Source organism: Gopherus evgoodei, chromosome 1 (assembly GCF_007399415.2).
Source record: "Gopherus evgoodei ecotype Sinaloan lineage chromosome 1, rGopEvg1_v1.p, whole genome shotgun sequence".
Classification (NCBI taxonomy): Eukaryota; Metazoa; Chordata; order Testudines; family Testudinidae; genus Gopherus; species Gopherus evgoodei.
Genome location: NC_044322.1, coordinates 362,199,048 through 362,218,692, shown reverse-complemented (window position 1 = coordinate 362,218,692; position 19,645 = coordinate 362,199,048). Strand labels below are relative to the sequence as shown.

General features: G+C 42.5%; 1 protein-coding gene across 2 annotated transcripts in view; it reads right to left on the bottom strand.

Moving 5' to 3' along the window:
• The window catches only part of TASOR2 (transcription activation suppressor family member 2), a 70,847-nt gene that overhangs the window by 26,991 nt on the left and 24,211 nt on the right, over positions 1–19,645 (bottom strand). For both annotated transcript variants that reach the window (XM_030577611.1, XM_030577686.1), the window contains exons 6-16: positions 18,344–18,481; positions 18,077–18,201; positions 17,949–17,968; positions 17,746–17,845; positions 15,864–15,964; positions 14,532–14,635; positions 10,654–10,726; positions 10,474–10,548; positions 4,889–5,677; positions 3,583–3,753; positions 752–1,664 (exon numbers count right to left, since the gene is read on the bottom strand). In XM_030577611.1, the coding sequence (XP_030433471.1) occupies positions 752–1,664; positions 3,583–3,753; positions 4,889–5,677; positions 10,474–10,548; positions 10,654–10,726; positions 14,532–14,635; positions 15,864–15,964; positions 17,746–17,845; positions 17,949–17,968; positions 18,077–18,201; positions 18,344–18,481 (2,609 nt within the window). The remainder of the gene's footprint in view (positions 1–751; positions 1,665–3,582; positions 3,754–4,888; positions 5,678–10,473; positions 10,549–10,653; positions 10,727–14,531; positions 14,636–15,863; positions 15,965–17,745; positions 17,846–17,948; positions 17,969–18,076; positions 18,202–18,343; positions 18,482–19,645) is intronic.

Below are 19,645 nucleotides of genomic sequence, written 5' to 3'. Positions count from 1 at the left end.
TGACTGGCACGCAAAACTTTAAATCAGAGTGAATAAATGAAGACTCGGCACACCACTTCTGAAAGGCTGCCGACCCCCGGTCTACGCAGATGCTGCCTCACCCTGACTACACTGACACAAGCCCTACGCCTCTTGTAGAGGTAGAGTTATTATTAGGGCTGTCAAGCGATTAAAAATTTAATTCTGATTAAAAGCATAAGCTTTCGTGGGTGAATATGAAGTGAGTATGCTCCAATACATCTGTTAGTCTATAAGGTGACACAGGACTCTTTTCAGAGTAGCAGCCGTGTTAGTCTGTATCCGCAAAAAGAACAGGAGTACTTGTGGCACCTTAGAGACTAACAAATTTATTTCAGCATGAGCTTTCGTGTGAGTATGAAAGCTCAGGCTGAAATAAATTTGTTAGTCTCTCAGGTGCCACAAGTACTCCTGTTCTTTTTACAAGACTCTTTGTCACTTTTTATAGATCCAAACTAACATGGCTACCCCTCTGATTCTTAATTTTTTTGAGTTAATCGTGTGAGTTAACTGCGATTAATTGCCTAGTTATTATGTTGGTGCAGTGGGGCCCTTACATTGTCAGGAGCAAGGCTGTAACGTAGACACTGACAAAGTTAGGTCAACATAAGCTGCCTTTTGTCAACCTACCTCTGTAGTGTAGAGCAGGCCAAAGAAACCTCTTTTCAACAGTGCTCCAGAAGTACTGTAGAAAAGTTAGGGCAAGAAATTTACCCACCACTGAGTCACTTACCCATGCAGAGCACGAATCACAGTTTTCTCTAAAGAATTGTTGGTGTATTTGCTATCTAAATTGAAGAGGTATTCAGCTTCCCATTGACAGGTCACCGTAACAGATCCATCACAGCTCTTCACTGTGTGAGACTTGGAGAAGTCTTCCTTCAACCTGGAAGAAAGGACACTTCTTCTGCGTTTTACTACTAAGTCGTCAAAGGGCTTCTGCGTATGAGTATTGTTCTGCTGATGCCGGAAAGGCAGAACTTTCCCAACTATGGGACCTGAGTTAGCACTTTTAGCTCCATTTCTGAAGGCAGCTGGGCCCTGTCCTCCTTTTGGGAGGGTGTGTTTTTTAGAATGTTCTGACACCTGTGAGGCATAAGAGTGCTCAGAGGCAACAGAAGAATGCTTGCTCACATCTGAAGTATCGAGCACCTCTTTGGAAAGCAATGGCCAGGCTTTTGCAGAGTTAGGGCTTGTGCAGTTCTTCTTGCTGGAAATTACAGGGCTTTTATCTCTTGGGATAGCAGCTAAGTCTTTTCTTAAATCAGATTTTGCAGGAGAAGGAAGTTTCTGATTCTCTGTTTTGCTAGAAGAGGATCCTCCCTTTAGATGTTTATCCACCCTGTGGTATTCATGATCTGAAGCAATTCGCGAAGGCTTCCTTTTCCGAAGAGAGCGTCGCTCTTTTGAGAGGTCATCTGGAGAGGCAACTCTACTATCTTTACAATCAAGTGGAGGAATGCAAGAGCTCAGAGCTAGATCAGCCAACAAATTCAACCCATGTGATTCATAGTTACTTCCTTTCAGAGTCAGGTTGACATCTGGAGCAGTAACACTTTGTGTGTAAGTCTCATTTGCACCGCTGACTGTCCCTTGACTTTCTGATGGAATTTCATTTGATGACAGTGACAAAGTCTCTTTCCTTACTGCATAAGAAAAATAAAATCAGATAATAAATACTAAACCACAGATTTCTATCATGAGAAATACTTAGAGTTCTGCTCTTAAAAGTGACTGTCCAAATGGCATCATGGGATTTATTACTTCTCAATTATTTCCACATCAAATATACCCAGTTTGCAAGTAAAAAGATATTTATTGAATGGTAAGTTTGCAAATTTAAAATAAAGTTCAAGAAATACAAAAGGTAATTTTGCTATTATTATTGTTACAGTAGCATTTTAGGATGGGGCTCTGTTGTGCAAGGAGCTGTACGTACAGAGAGAGGCTGTGAGTTTACAATGTAACAGAACCTTAACTTGAGCACATGCACACAATGTATATATTCAAGTTTACATTTAAACAATCCAGCCAGAAAGGAAAAGTACTACATATGTACAATGTAATGGCTCTGTGAACATTACTTTTACACTTCCTCTCTTTTTTTCATTTTAATTTGCAATCTTCATGTTGCATTAACAGTAGTTTGCTTTTAATTCTGCACATAGTTTCTAAAGTCTTTAAACAAGAGGAAACAAACCCCACTGATGCACGCTTCCAAATAGTGCATAATCAGTGCTTCCAAGCGCACAATACAGACGCATGCATCTCAAAGACTGTGCATTTTATACAGACCCAGGCGCAAATAAGGTGCCGCCTGCAAGTCAGCCAGTGACACAAAACTCCAGAGCATCAGGAATATTTATTTATTTATTTTCCCAGTGTTTAAAATGCACCCACCACCATGTCTCTGGGCGTGTGCATGTAAAAACAATACAAAATGTATATAACATTCCATAAGGTAGACTCATCAGAAAAAACATTACAAAAAATATCCCTTCCCACTCTTCATGCAAAGCCATGGAAAGATAAGCTCTGTATAGTGTCCTGAGGGCTAAGCTCTGGCTCTGTAGCAAGGCATTTAAGTTGTGTTTTTCTTCTTTCTAAAATTTTTCCCTTTTTTTTTTGGCACATGCTGAGATTCTGGTCCTAGCTTCTTTCACTAAAATATTACATGCCTACGTATTTGTATAACCAAACCAAATCAACAGGATGTCCACTCTGATGGCATAAACAAGACACTGGAGGGCTCGGTGCTCAGGCTTGAGACTCCATCTCTCCTCCGCCATAGCCAGTCCACAGGTAGGAGAACAATGCTAATCTAACAAACGCTGAATGAAGTATATTGCTTACACCACAGACAGCATTGCTTATTTTTTATGATCTGTAGTAAAATAACGATTAATAATTTGAGTCCAGGGAGTGAGATTACTCTCCAAAACCTCCTCTCCACTTGGCAAAGGGGCCAGAAAGAAAGACTGGAGACACATAGATCCAGAGACGGACGTTGTAAAACATGCTGAGTTTAAAAAATGTAAGGGCTTTCCTGTTCCATCATTTATTCTGGCACTTTAATACTAGTTCTCAGTTGTAGCCAGAGTCTTGCAAGCCAACATTTGCACATGCTGTATCAACAGGCTTTCCATGCTGCTTTTTAAACTCTCTCTAGTTTATTCTTTTGGGTTGTGGCAATTTCACTATTTTTAAAAGCACTGGATTTATAGTGTAATAAGCTAAACATCTGGTCAGATGCCAAATATATACTGGGCTTATAAGACACATTACACAATTTGCCTTAAAGTAGTTTAAAAGCATGACACATTCTGAGATATGAAAAGGGCAGTTTGAATGATCAGAGAACTGCACGTTTTCCAAGCTTACTATTTGAGTGATTACAAAGTATCTCAAAGAGGCTGGAACTATTTACAAATCAAATCAGATAGTCATGATATCCCCAATATTTTAGATGAAAAGTTACACAAAGAACAACATTCTTACAAGGTTCCAATTGCTTTATGGCTTTAGGGTTATAGCTCTCTTTAGGAACGTTTATTATTGTCTTACTTTTTGTTTGCTCTGCGACTTTGTCAGAAGTCTGAACATCTTTTTCATCTGGTTGCTTCAGTTTCCTTGGTTTCTTGGTATCCAAACTAATATCTTCAGGCGAAGAAGTTCCTTTAGTTGTAGGCTCAGATTGTGTCCTGTGTACAAATTCTGCAGAGAGTACCTCAGCACCTTGGATAAAGAAAGGTCTTTTTAAAGGGGGTCAGTTAAAAACTTTTTTTTTTAAAAGCAACACTAGTTTCAATAGACACAGGACTGTAAAAGTTACTGCTGACAATAAGGACTGGTGACAACACAATCCTGATGACAATTGGTTTAAGATATTTGATTTTATAAAGAGGAGTACACAGGACCCTCGCTAGAATGCGGGATTTGGGATCCATGCGTGGTAACGCGTTTAACGCAGGGACTGCGCTACAGTGAATTGCAATTAAAGTAATTACATTTGGGATCCATGGCCACGACCATGTTATATGCGAATTCGCACTATATAGACGTGCATTCTAGCAAGGGCCCGGTGTATATGATTGAAAGTAACCAGCAAGTTATTCTTAAATTTTAAGCTTCAACTCACAAACTTATTAGTACACTATTTCTCAACACTTTCACTTTCAAGAATCAACATTTGATTAGGTCCTGTAGATAAGTTACTGTACTCTTCCTGCTTGGCACACCTAGATGTAAAGCCTAGATGTATTTGTTTAACATCCCAAGTGGATTCTGAGCACTTGTCTCATATTGCTCAGAATTGTTGCTAGGAGCAGAAGCTTTTTGGTAATTTCTAAATGGATGGTAGCGCAGTGCAGGAAGGACTTTGGCATGTCAGTTGAACAGGTGCAGCCATACTCATTGTTTCCAATCCACATGGGGGAGAAACCATGGTAGACTGCACGAATTCAGCCCAACCCGAATTAAAGACCAGCTCTAGATGTTGCAGCTACTGATACAAACAACACTTGTAAAACGTCTGGAACAACTGTTGTGTGTGGACATATATGACAATGGCTTTGCATGCCCAAGGCATTTTGGTTGCAAGTTTATCACCATGTGTGTCATCAGGGTCATAGTGAGAATGAGAGTCCCCTGTAAGAAAGACAGAAGGAAAACCATGAAGGGAAGTTTTTCAATCAACTAGCAACAAGTGATGACTCAGCAACTGATCTACCTGCTTGAGATATTGAAAGCTGTGATTCCTTAAGTATATCAGCACACAAACAAGGTAAGACAATTGTGATAGAGATTTAAACTTCAGACATGGATTATATATGATACATTTTTTGAGCTAGTTGGTTTATATAGTCCTTACCTCTTTTCCTTTTATCTGGAAACTGCAAATTTGCTAATTTAAGCGTGGGTTCATTAGAATTTGTTGTAAGTCCTTGTTTTTTGGGGAAAGGAAAAGAAACATTCATCTTTTTCTTTGTGGTCCCTTTTCTGTTGCTGTCCACCACAGAAAGAATTTTAAAAGGGGCCCATTTCTTCTTTGTGCTAGTCACAATGGCTCTGCTGGATTTCCTCTTATTCTGCTGCATCTTCAGATTACCTGCTGGGTTCATTCCTATCTTGGTATCTTCCTGAAACTGGTTCAATTCTGGAGTATTCTTAGGTTTTTCAGTTTCAAGTCTTATCTCTGCTGCTATGTCAGGAAGCACAGAGTCCGGTGGCAAAACGAAAGAAAAGTCGGCATCACAGGTTCTGTCAGAAACGCTGCACAGGGACTGACCATTGCCCACCAAACAGTCTAAGGCCACGGACATTTCCAAAGAATAGCTGCTGGGGTCAGAAATGTAGGACTGCAGTTGGGAAAATGACTCTTTTTGGCATTTTTCAGAAGGAGAAACACTTTCAGTCTTATTTAGTGATAGAGCACAAGAAAGGGGTAAATTGTCATTTCTGCCAGAAGCTGCAAGTGAATTTTTATCAAGTTTTGCAAATTTCTGGAAGTACCGCTTAACCAAAATGCTGGAATGGATTCCTGCCTCAGGTGGACATGTTGTAGCTTCCTGTATGGCATAGCGAAGGCCAGGCAAAATAGAGGTTACTTTTAAAGAGATCTCGTTAAGTTCGTTTTCACAGTTCAATTCTTGTTTTTTTACTGAAAAGAAAAAAAAAGTAAGTCAATACTATAACAATATAATCACGCAGGCACACAAACATATCAATGCTAAAGTAACATTAAAGGTCTGAAAAACCCACAAAAAGTTATCCCCAAAACATTCTCCTCGCTTTGATGGATGCTTTCAACTCCTGCTAAACATTGAATGCTCAGAGGAGGAGCGCTGCCGTCTATGGCGGCAAAAACCCTGGCACCACTTCTGAACAGATGTCTTGCTGAAGGTTCATATCTCCATTTGTTAAATGTCCTTGCTGTTTGAGGGAATTAATTTGAGCATAGAGTCAGATGTTTTTCAACCACACCCTTTCCATGAATAACCAATGTCAGACATGGCTTGCCGGGTTTTTCCAAATGCACAATTTGTGCAACCTGCTTCATTATTTAGCCTGCTGCAATCTCACAACTGCAACACAAGCCCTTGTGAGCATAAGTCTTGATTGACATATGTCACTCTTAGCAAGGCTCCCAGCAGTGCTGCTCTGCTGCCTGTTGCTTGTTCAAGAATTCAGCTGCACATTGGCTTGCTGGGTTGAGCAATCCCAATCATATTACAATTATCCTACATTCTTCACATTGGGTGGGCTTCAGAGCCCGAGCTCCAACTTGTGCTGAAACTTCAAAGTTGCTCTTTACTCAGCTATTTTTAGAGCAAGCCCTGCAAGCCCAAGTCTGTTGACCAGGGATGGGAGGCTTGCTGCCAAATGCTGTGTGGACAAACCCTTAGGTAAGCTCATAATAGACACTGTTAATTTTCAAAGCCTTTAACCATCAGATCTTCAAGAGCATAAGAACGGCTGTATTGGGTCAGACCAAAAGTCCATCTAACCCAGTATCCTGTCTTCTGACAGTGGCCAATGCCAGGTGCCCCAGCGGTAGTGAACAGAACAGGTAATCGTCAAGTGATCCATCCCCTGTCACCCATCCCAGCTTCTGGAAAACAGAGGCTAGGGACACCATTCCTGCCCATCCTGGCTAATAGCCATTGATGGACTTATCCTCCATGAACTTATCTAGTTCTTTTTTATCCCTGTTGTAGTCTTGGTCTTCATAACATCCTCTGGCAAGGAGTCCACAGGTCGACTGTGCCTTGTGTGAAGAAATACACCCTCTTGTTTGTTTTAAACCTGCTGCCTATTAATTTCATTGGGTGACTCCTAGTTCTTGCATTATGAGGAGTAAATAACACTTCCTTATTTACTTTCTCCACACCAGTCATGATTTTGTAGACCCCAGTCATATCCCCCCCTTAGTCATCTCTTTTCCAAGCTGAAAATTCCCAGTCTTATCAATCTCTCCTCATACGGAAACCATTCCATATCCCTAATAATTTTTGTTGCCCTTCTCTGCACCTTTTCCAATTCCAATATTTCTTTTTTGAGAAGGGGCGACCACATCTGCAGGCAGTATTCAAGATGTGGGCATACCACGGGTTTATATAGAGGCAATATGATATTTTCTGTCTTATTATCTACCCCTTTCTTAATGATTCCCAATATTCTGTTTGCGGTAGTCTCTTTATAGCCTCACAAAACCCCAGTACACAGCCAACCAAAAGGCTCTCCACTCTTTCCCTCAGAGCTAGGAGAGAGTCTATAACAACATTATTTTTAACACTGGGAAGGAGAAAGTCCAGTTCTGGCAGGAAAGCAAGATTTGAACTGGGTTAACACAGGTCTATAATAGCTCATTCAGATAAACTGAAATTAAACAGCAACCTAAAAAGGAGTCCTGTTGAAACCAACAACTGGAAGCTACTAAATGTTAAAATCCTACAGTGCAATCTAACTGAAAATACACCATCAAAATAATTAAAGAACTGTAATATAATTAATACTCTAATTCAGGGGTCGGCAACCTTCAAGAAGTGGTGTGCCGAGTCTTCATTTACTCACTCTAATTTAAGGTTTCGCATGCCAGTCATACATTTGAACGTTTTTAGAAGGTCTCTTTCTATAAGTCTATAATAAGTAACTAAACTATTGTTGTATGTAAAGTAAATAAGGTTTTTAAAATGTTTAAGGAGCTTCATTTAAAATTAAATTAAAATGCACAGCCCGCCAGATTGGTGGCCAGGACCCAGGCAGTGTGAGCGCCACTGAAAATCAGCTCGCGTGCCACCTTTGGCACACATGCCATAGATTGCCTACCTCTGCTCTAATTACTAGACATTATCCTCTCCACTTCCCTCTTTTCCTGGCTTGGAACCAGGAAGTAATGGCAAACTCCCTCCCACATCCACACTGCGCTCAAACCCTGCCACTTCATTCTCTACCACACATCAAAGCTCTGTCCTTTCTGCCCCATTCATCTGGACAGTGCTGGGCTCCAATCATTTCCTGCCTTGACTACAGCAAAATCCTCCCCTTTGGCCTCAGTGACACCCACATCATCCCCATTCCCGTTTCTCCAAAATATGGCCATCAAAATTATCTTCCTTGACAGACTGACCATCTCACTCCCCATTCTGAATCCCTCCAGGAGCTTCCCTTTGGAGACACATCAAGTTTAAAATTCTCACATTCATCTTCAAAGCTATCCATAATTCTGCCCCAGCCTTCATCTTGGATCTTGTCTGCTATCACATTTTCCCCTTGTTGTTCTGCCATTTTCTGTGATTTCCTTCTCTCACATCCGTCTCCGTATGTCTCCTCCCACCCTATGCAGGGAATGCCATTCCCAAAGCAGTGTGCCAAGCTACAATCGTCTTTTCTGCCACAGTTGCCTGAAGGAAGAGAGTTTGTAGCTTAGTTCAAATAATAAATACAAGCAGAGGTGAAAGTAAGCCGGTACGGTCTGGCATACTGGCAAGAGCCAGTACGCCGTGCCGGACCGCACTGGCTTCTGCGGAGGGGATGTAAAGGGCTCTGGGCTTCCGGGGAGCCCAGAGCCCGCAGCTCCGGCACCCGGGCTGAGGCCGGAATTTAAAGGGCTTGGAGCTCCCGCAGCTGCGGGGAGCCCAAAGCCCTTTAAATCCCCCCGCAGCTCCAGGAGCCGGGCTCGGGCATGGATTTAAAGGGCCCAGAGCCCCTGAGCCCTGGGGGCTCCCAGCCACCTCTGCAGCTGGGAGCCCTGGGTTGATTTAAAGGCCCTGGGGCTCCCAGCCACAGCTGGTGCCCCAGGGCCTTTAAATCTTGAGAGGTCCCGCCTCTTCCAGATGAGGCCACACCCCCTCAGGACTCCGGCAGTACCGGTAAGTTCTGTAAGTTACTTTCACCCCTGAATACAAGCTAAACTCCTCCCACCTCTGGATTTCCAATTGGGTCCTGTCTACTTTCTAAATTATACATGCATAATTGTACATGCATCTGATGAAGTGGGTATTCACCTACGAAAGCTCATGCTTCAATACGTCTGTTAGTCTATAAGGTGCCACAGAACTCTTTGCCGCTTTTTCTAAATTATGAGCTCTTTAAGGCCTAGTTTGTTTTATTTATGTACTATATGGCACTGGAGCACATTGTCAGCACTATACAAATAATCACTAAAACAAGAACAGAATAAAATACATGATAGTGTGTGTTGATCTAATGTTTTACTGGCTTGAGTTTAGGATTAAACACCAAAAACAAAGCCAAAAGTTATACAGGTCATTTAAAAGGAGAAGCAAATACAACTTTTCTATCAGCACCGTGTATTACATTCCATATGTTTAAAATAAAAAGTTGTTTCAGAAACTATTTTAGAATTGCAACATTTTTAATGCAACAATTTTTTGTATCCTTCCACCTGTACAGTCCAGTTAGTTGCGTTACGGTACATCGTCACAACAAGAAAAAAGCCTATGGCATCAAGTCTGAGAGCCTGAGTCACCTGACTTGGGGTCGCGCTGCAACGCTAAAAATAGCAGTTTACACGTTTGGCCCTGGGCTGGAGTCCGAGCTCTGAAACCTGGTGACATGGGAGGGTCTTTCATCCTGGCATCTAGTCCAAGCATCTACCCAGCTATTTTCAACCCCGCAGGATAAGTCCTGAGAGCCAGAGTCTTTTTTTGCTGCATAGATGTACCATTCATTACTATGCGATGAACTCTACTGGTCTCAGAGGAAGAGAAAAGTTATAATACATTTTTAAACACATGACTTTAAATTGCTTTACTGTTCATTGGGATTACACAGATCTATAGTCCAGTATCTTATGACCCACCAGAGAGGATATGTGTATGTGTGTCTGAGGGATGTGGGGTCCTGTGGGCCCCCCCATTTGCTGCTTGCCTTGTACTGTTCAGAGGTTTGCAATATTAGAAGTATTCTCTAATGAGGTGAATTAGTGAAAAGAACACAGGTGGGGCAGTAAAAAGCGAATAACCATTTTTTCACATGATTAAATGAACAAACTTTACACATTAATGCCATCACCTTCTAAAAGGCCTGGTATAAAATGAATATCCAGATATAAAATGTTATGTGACTATAACATCGACGAAGTTGAAATTGTATTATATTTCAAGATTTATGTGTGTTCAAATTTGCAATCTTCATTTTCTATTCACTCGATATTTTTACATAAAACAGAGGCAAATCTTAGAGACCACAAACAGCAGTAAACTTAAGTAATGCTTTATTCAGCAAAGTTCCTAGATAACTTCTAGTTCTTACTGGGAATATCATTCAAAGATTTAAAATAGGTAAACCACTGTTTATAATTCCATCAGTATTAGAGTTTTAGAATCTGCTGACAAAGAGGCCTAAAGGGAATCATATAATCAAAATATAAATGCTGTTTTATACATGTTCAATATTGTTACACAGATAACAGATGCAAACAGAACACCCTACCTGTCAAACGTACTGATCTAGATGAAGAGAATAAAAACAATGCTTGGAGACTGATGGGCTTGTCTAGGTCAAAATCTGTAAAAAAAGAAAATGCAGTTTATTTATAAAAAAGAGAGTGTTCTACAATTTAAAAAAGGAATACAATGTGAAGTATTTATTTAGACCTTAATAAATTCTTACCTTTGTCCCCTGTTAACACAGAGGATGTAAGTAAAATAAGAAACCCTTGATCTTGTAAATATTTGATGATTGCCTAGAATAAGTGCATATGAAAATATAGTGAGTTTTTTCTTTTCCTTTAAAACAAATTCATTACTTGCTAAAGACACACTGCATAGTCACCAGCACTGCAGGTTTCCCCACCAATATGTCTCAACAAAATCTTAGTGGCACCTCCTCTAGAGATGAGGCAACAGTTCAGCCTCCAGACCTCTCGGCCTATGCTGAGACTGTCAACAAGAGCGCCAGCTGTGATGATTTTCTAATATAACTGTTCTCTAAGACAGTGGTTCTCAAAGCTGGTCCGCCACTTGTCAGGGAAAGCCCCTGGCGGGCCGAGCCGGTTTGTTTATCAGCCGCAACCACAGGTATGGCCGATTGTGGCTCCCACTGGCTGCGGTTCGCTGCTCCAGGCCAATGGGGGCGGCGGGAAGCGGTGGCCAGCACATCCCTCAGCCTGCACTGCTTCCTGCAGCCCCCACTGGCCTGGAGTGGCGAACCACAACCAGTGGGATCCGCAATCGGCCAAACCTGCAGACGCGGCAGGTAAACAAACCAGCCCAGCCCGACAGGGGCTTTCCCTTCACAAGCAGTGGACCAGCTTTGAGAACCACTCCTCTAGAAATAAACCAGCATGATCAACTCATTTTTTATAGAAGAGGTCAATGAACCACAGTCAGATGGTAAAAACATTTCAGTCAGTACTAGCCTGTGCCAACTTGAGCTAGTGACCCATAGATGAAATCTTCCATATAGTCTATTATCAGTCCCCCAAATTCAGCCACTCCTCATTTCTTAATAACATATTGTTGCAGGCACAGAGGGTGCCGGAGGCAAGCAACAGTGGTTCGTTGCCCAGAGTGCGTAGCGCCAATAAACACACCAGGGTGGAGAAGCAAGCAAAGTTTATTTGAGATCTCAAAGCGTTGCTGGGAGACTTAGCATGCCTCAAATCCAGCCCCCCTACACAAGCGGCTTCCTCCTTTTATATCCCAGTTTTTTTCTGAGAACTATTTCTTGGTGTCTAGCTGATCTCTCACTCCCCCATTCTTTCCCATCCAGCTGCAGTATCTTTTCTCACTCAATCTTTTGCCTTCCCCCTTTCTCCCCCCTTTCCGCTGCTGACACATGTATACTGTATCTAAAAGCTACCTTGAAACTTGCTTCAATTTAGCTCCAGTGTGTTACAGCAGGGAACTGACTATTACAATCAGAAAACTAACTGCTGGCATTACATTTTGCAGCTATTAGTACATTAGGTTACACTAGGTTACACAAAGTGCTTAACATGGAGGAACATTGGTTCATTGAGGCCTACAACAGGAGGGCTTCATTGACACTTGTGGCCTACCACCCTCCCGAGTTACCTAGGGTTATGCCAGAGTGACACCAACATTATTATTTATCCAAAGATATGTAATAATTAAAAAGACCTCATAGTTTGAGGCTCAGGTCCACAAGCCTCTAAGCACTTTAACAAGAAATAGTTATAAATATATCACAACTAAAAAAACATGTCCAAATAAATCCAAGAGTAGGAGCGAAATAAAACTCCAGTATCTGACTCGTGTACAATAAACAGTTCCACCCACATCACCAGACGAAAGTGAAAATAAAATATTCTAGATGTTTGACTTATTAATATCAGCAATACAAAATGGGAAATGTCGAAAAACCACATTCACAATGAAAATACAGTAATTTAGAAATATTAAATAATTTCACTCTTTAATGTTTAAACAAATTAATGTTAAAACATTTTATGGTTGTTTTGAACCAGTACGAGAAAAGAATAAAAGCTAAGCTCATCACAAAGTTATTACAATGCATGTCCAAATAAATAAAACAATGACATTTCTTATCAGTATGAAGGCTACAAGCAGGAAGGATGAGGAAAGCCAAACTCTTATTAGACATCAGAGTTTAAAACACAGTTCAGAAATTTATACGGAACAAAATAGGTGCAGTTTGATTTCAAGCAGCACAAATGACCCCAATAGCACTTTCATTTTCAGAGTGCTAGAAGAGTACATGCACACATACAGTTGAAAGTGAAACTATAATGCTGGTAATTTTAGTTTCACTTTCAATTTGGTGCCAGTGAAGTAAAATCATCAGCAATTAACCAACATAAATAAATGGTAAATAACAATAATATAATAAAAAGTCACAAAGCAGAGTGGGGCAACGCTTGCTGCCTCCCCCTTGAAACACAGAAGAGGTGTTTCATCCCAATTTGACTATTTTTTGATACTTTAAATACAATTATGAATGTTCTTATTTGCACTTAATTCCCAATCCCCATTCACCAGCACTGTGAAACCTTGACTTCACATGCATCCAACGAAGTGGGTATTCACCCAAGAAAGCTCATGCTCCAATACGTCTGTTAGTCTATAAGGTGCCACCAGGGCCGGCTCTAGCCATTTCGCTGCCCCAAGCACAGCAGCACACCGTGGGGGGTGCTCTGCCGCTCACCGGTCCCGCGGCTCCGGTGGACCTCCCGCAGGCGTGCCTGCGGATGCTCCACCAGAGCCGCGCGACCAACGGACCCTCCGCAGGCACGCCTGCGGGAGGTCCACCAGAGCCGCCTGCCGCTCTCCCGGCAACCGGCAGAGCGCCCCCCGCGGCATGCCGCCCCAAGCACGCACTTGGCGCGCTGGGGCCTGGAGCCGGCCCTGGGTGCCACAGGACTCTTTGCTGCCTTGACTTCATAGGCTTCTCTGAGATTCCACTCTACCCAATCCCCATTCACCGTCACTTTGAAACCTTGACTTCATAGGCTCCTCTGAGATTCCATTCTACACAATCCTCATTCACTGTCACTTTGAAACCTTGACTTCATAGGCTCCTCTGAGATTCCATTCTACCCAGTGCTTAATTTATAACGAAAGAGGTGCCGGGGCTCAAGCAATTTTTTTACATTCAAAACTGACACGGCAAGCCCAGATGTGCCAAGGCTATGTATGAACTGCCAAGCCTAGAGGTGCCAGGACTCAGCCCTGGCAAACCTCGGCACAAAGTAAGCACTGATTTTACCCATGTCACACAAGATCGAAATCCAGCCATCAACCTCTTCAGCCTTTCTGAACAATGAGAAGCTGTGGAAGGCTGCACACCTTGGGCCAGTCCTCAGCTGGTATATATCAGCATACCGTACCTGAAGTCAACAGAACCTTGCCAGTTTACATCAGGTGAGGATTCGGCCCCCTAGCTTTGACTCCGGAGGAGAAATTGCAGAGGAGAAATTCTTTTTCAGATCAGAGCATAACCTCCACAGTTTCACAACTCAGGAAGCCTATGAAGTTTCTAGAGGACAGCTGCCAAATATCTGGTTAGACTGAGGCTCCCTATCAGCTATAAAGGAGAACTCTGAGAGTGGACCACCTGGTATCCTTTGCTCAGTAAGTGGGCATTCTGCTTGCACTGCAGCAATCAGTCTCCACCAGCTTAATACATATAATGCACTAAGAGCCCTTTAACTATATGATTTAGTGTGCAATAGTAAAAAAAAAATAAAACAAAACCCCCATCTCGACAAGACAAAAAGCAAGACTCAAAGGCCTTGAAAAATGCATTGTATTCAGTGCTGTGTTTAATTCATGCTAGAAATCTGGTCACAACTTGTACTCTGCAATCTTCTGTCAACACTCCATAAATTACAGTCCGCCACCTAAAAATATACAACACGCCACTTTTCAAAGTTAAGTAACTCAAATGCCAATTTGCATTATTTAGGAAGAGACCTGTTAACCTCTTTTAAAAGGCTAAGAATCTGCACATAAAAATTAAATATGACCATTTTCCCCCGGACTACAATCACTTAAAATAATTCTTACCAACTCCTTTTCCTTTAGGTTTTCTAATAATGGATCCATTTTATGTTGGTCTTTATTTGAAATTTCAACTTCATATAAACTGAAGTAAATATCTTGATAACAGACTGGGAAGGAAATAAAGAGCACTTTATATTTAAATAACTGATTTAAATTAACCTCAGACATACAAAACAGAAATAAAGAAGAAGTATTGCTCATTAATCAGCACAATTAGTATTCAGAGAACGAAAATCCTGGGTTTTAAAAGAGTAAATACTGCAGAGATTTTCTAAACAGTTGCATGAATCCACATCACAGGAAGAATCTACTGCTATCACCAATTTAAGAGGAAGTTCGCAGCTGAAACACTGCAGCTGACAAAAGCAACTTTATGTATTTTCACTGATTTTGCAGTGCTCTGCGGAGTTGTCCAGAGGTATGTAGTATGCAATATAAAATACAAGCTGTCATAAAATGCTCATGAACGCTATCAACACCACCTCTTTTATATCCTGGATTCCAAATGCGGTGTAGTGGAACACAGACACTGGGCCCTATCTAACAGTTACTGAGGTCAATAGCAGAATTCCCCATTACAAATTAATGTTTAAACCTGTCATTCAGCGTGGTAAAAATTAGTTGTATGATTCCATAAACCATATCCTAATGGTGAGAATTCCATACCAAAAGAAATATAAACTAACAGACCCAAACTTGAAAACAGGACCACCACATTTCTTCTCCCTCCACCCACCCCGTTGACTAGGGCAGAGGGAGAAAGAAAAGAAGAAATCCCTATGCGTATACTTTATAGCACAGCGACAAGGGCAGTATAAATTACTAGCCTAGTCAATCTCTTTTCTCTCCCCTCCCTAAATTTGCTCTGATATGAGGCTTCCTCACACTTGACTTCAAATGGTATCTTCCGAGCCTCTCTCAGAGCCCTGTGGATCTTCCCATTTAATTTCTCCCTCTCACAGACACCCAAAGTCACAGTAGCACTCCCTTAGCAGACCGCTGGATGCCGCTCCCTGCAGACTCTGTTCTTTGGGCTTACCGAAGGTTGCTAGATTGTGCCATGAGGACTACACTTTGGCTGCTGAATGCCTCCTGCTGGCTCAGGAGCGAGTGACTATGGGTTTGATTAGGCAGGATGTAAAGTACCCTGAGATCAAAGATAGATGAGGATACTCAACACTGTGCAGATTCAGGCTCCGAGTGTGGATAAGCAACCGCAGAAGGATCTTGTGCTACCCTCTGTCACCCTATAAAAAGGGCTGCTTTAAAAGAAAACAAGCCACATATGGAAAATTATGAAATAATTATTCATACTGTGAGTGATTGTACACGTACCTTCATTTTTTGTGTAATTACTTTTTCCAAATGCAGCTTCCGGTAGCTTTTTTTTCAAATCAGACACATCTATGATATATTTAATTTCCAGTTTGTCCGGCCTATCAAAAGAAGAGCAAAAGTGGTAAAGATTAAATATATGTATAGTTCTAACTCGAATGATGAATCTAAGGTTATTATACCATTGTAAAACTGAAAAGTGGACAACTGCTCACTCCACTGAACCGCGCTCTGATATATGCAGTGTTGTAGCTGTACTGGTCCCAGGATCTGAGAGAGACAAGGTGGATGAGGTAGTATCTTTTACTGGACCAGCTTTTCTCTCTTTCACCAACAGAAGCTGATCCAATAAAAAGATATTACATCACCCACTTTGTCTCTCTCATATTGATTATTGGCTCCCAGGGAAAGAATACTGAAATGGACCTAAGAGAATTAACTAGTTTCAGCTGACAAAATAGAATAGTCTTCCCAAAAATTACTTTTTAAAAATAATACCAGTGTATGGCTTCTTTGACTAGCTTGACAATAATGCCAAATGAGTAATAGTCTCCAAAGAGCGGACATCAGAAAGAATTAACAATCCTGGATACAGGTGATGCCACCTAATAGTGAAGTGTCCAATCAGATGTCTCAAAACGGGAGAAACGGTTAGGATACAAAGCCACATGGAGGCCTACCGCAGAAACAGAAAGGTGGCATTGTGTGTTCTGTACCAGACTTTGGTCTGGTCTCTACTGACCCAAAGGAACCTTAAAGAGCGGCATATTACTGCAAGTCATACGGCATATGTTGGAAAAAACAGTTTTTGACCTGTAGAGTTATAGCCAGTAACCTTTCTGTCTGGATACTGGATAAGAACCTACGAAAAGCAGAAGACAATTTATTCTACTCTCTCCCACTTTAAAACTTTTTTAAAATATGTTTTTTGCTTAGAGGCCAATACACACTCCCTGCAAAATTCATAAAAACCACAGAAAACCTGGGAGGAAAGTATGATCAGAAGAAAATGAGTGACTAGCTAATCCCTAGCACTAAACAGACTACAAACCCTCTAACTTGTTAAATTCTTCACCGTTATCTAATTCTGACTAAATACTTTAAAACACTTACTTTAATAGCTTATTCACCATTTCCCCAAGCTACAGTTCAGCAGTTTGACTACATTAGTATAATAACAGAGTCTATTTGCCATAGGAAAAAGAAAAGGAAAAACCGGGAATAACATATTGGGCTCAATACTCAAAACTAGACACCTCATGTAGCACAAGCGAAATAGGCCCTTTCCCTGATGCAGCTCATTTTCCTCGCTGTGCCAGCTCATCTGGCAGCATGGGGGTGGGGGGACAGCACAGCCTGGGGAGGGGAGAGGAGGGAAAAGGAAGGGAGGAAATGGGGGGGGGCAAGAGCAGCCACTGCTACCTCTGGAGGGAAGTAAGAGGAGCGGCAGCTCAGAAATTTGACTGCTCTCCCCTAACACACCCCCTGTAAAAGTTCAGGTGATTAGGGGAGCCCATGTAGGGTGACCAGATAGCAAGTATGAAAAATCAGGACACTTTTTTGAGGTGGGGGTTTATAGTTGTCTATACAAGACACAGCCCCTAGTATTGGGATGGTCCCGATAATATCAGGATGTCTGGATGATGTAAGGGAGTAAGAGGAGCTACTTACCCCCCTAAGCAGGGGTGCTGCTGAGTTTATGACTGAGCCTCTAGCTTTTACATCTGCTTGCAGTTCAAAACTGCCTTTCTAGCTAAGGTGCCAAAGGATACATCTGTGATTCCCAGCATCAGTGTCAATAAAGCCTCAAATTGTGGATTTTTTTCCATTTCACTCTGCGGTTACCCAAGCATTAAAAAAGGGAAAATATATGTATACTTACAGTTGTGCTGGAATCACAGCACTATATGGGGACCTAAGGGCTATATCACACAATATGTGCCCCTGGATAGAAAGCTGCCCTCTCCATGGGCAACAATATACTAAAAACAAAATTAGAAAAAGAGTTGTCATGTGAAAATGAAAACAATGCAAATAAAGCTACAGTTAAAGACAACTTTTCAAACCAACAAGAGGTTCTCTTACCTTTATTTTCAAGTTCAATTCTAGAGAAAAAAGGGTGGGGGAGGGAAGGAGAAAAGATGAATGCTTAAAAATTGTCAAGGAAAAATGTCACATGACTGAATGTTGTAAAATAATGTAAATTCACTTACATGCTTTTATGATTTAATGTTGACATTATTTTAGGCTCCGTGTATTGAAAGGCTATTATTACATAGGGGCAGAGCTGTCTAGGGCGTTCAACAACACTGTCACTGGAAAATTCATACACGTAATACTGGAAAGGAAAAAAGGAAAAACAGATGAAAGAGAATGACTTCACTCAGCAGTGCCTTAATGCAGTCCTTAATCCCACCCCCATCTCACATTAAGTTCAGAAATATTTCTTCAAGCCGGCTCTTTGTTGCCAGCCACTGTACCTGACTCAGTTCGAAGGCCCGAAAATGACTAGTCTCCAAGGAAATATTGTTTATGTTCAGAGAGATGTGGCAGTCATAGCCAGGAGTCGGATTGGTGTAATTCGCCGTGTAATTCTCTGGCACGAACTTGACCTTTCCCTGTGACAAACACATTTGCCAAAATATAACGCTGGTAAAAATGCTTTAAACGGAAGCAAACCACCCATGAATTTGAAGATAACTTTGCCATCCTTCCCCAAATCTCAAAGCTCTCTATAAAAGGTGCTGCATGCACATGCTCCACAACTCCCTGAAAGAGGGAGACCAACAAATCGATCTCCACACTGGGGACCTGCCGAGCAAGGCAAGCAGGTGGCGGGGACACAGGAAGCCTATGTCCTGCTCCTCACACTCGTTGTGGTGAGCGCAGGGGAGACGAACCAGAACCAGAGCACTGATGGCAGTCTGGGGCTGTGCGGGGTGGAGGGGGCTGGGGTAGAGAGCCTGGCACAAAGCGTGGGTGGATTGCTGGGAGCCTTGGGAGTGGCAAGGAACTTGGAGCTGCCTTTCCCACTCGGCTCCCCTACTTCCACCCCCCCCAACCCTCTGACACTGCCACCTCCCTGCTGCCAGGCGGGCTCAGAGAACGCTGGCCAAGCACCATCTGGAGAACCACAGAGAGGGGAGGCAAGAGAGGATGCCTGAAATCCAGCACCACAGCAGCGCCCAGTGGCCAGGAGGACAAACTTCAAACTGCTGGACCGCAGGCACAGCCAGATACGTGACGCTGTCACAAGGCTGCGAGCTTGCGTGACATGCAGAGGTGCCGAGTCCGTGGGCGCTCCAGGGCTGAAGCACCCACAGGGAAAGCCCAACTCACCTCCGCCTCGGCCTCTTCTCCTGAGCGCACCTTGTGCCCATTTTTTCCCCCTAGCTCCCAGTGTTTGCACCACAAAACAGCTGTTTTGCACGGCAAGCGCTGGGAGGGAGGGGGAACTCGGCGGGGCTGGGGCAGGGATTTGAGGAGGAGTCCAACAGAGGCAGGGAGGGGCAGAGTTGGGGCAGGGACTTTGGGGAAGGGGTTGGAATGGGAGTGGGGCAGGGCTGGAGCTGGGGCACGCCTGGGGGTGGGGGGCACGAGTACCCACTGTGCCGGGAAAAGTTGGCGCCTATGGTGACAGGGCTGCCGGATGGATCAGCGTCACGCCAGATGCTTAACATTTGGAAGTGCTGTAATTCTGCCTTTGGATAGGAGTATGTGTGCAGCTCCCATCAGCTTCCATGGAAGCCTCATCTTTGCACCCAAAAGCTGAGTTTGTCATT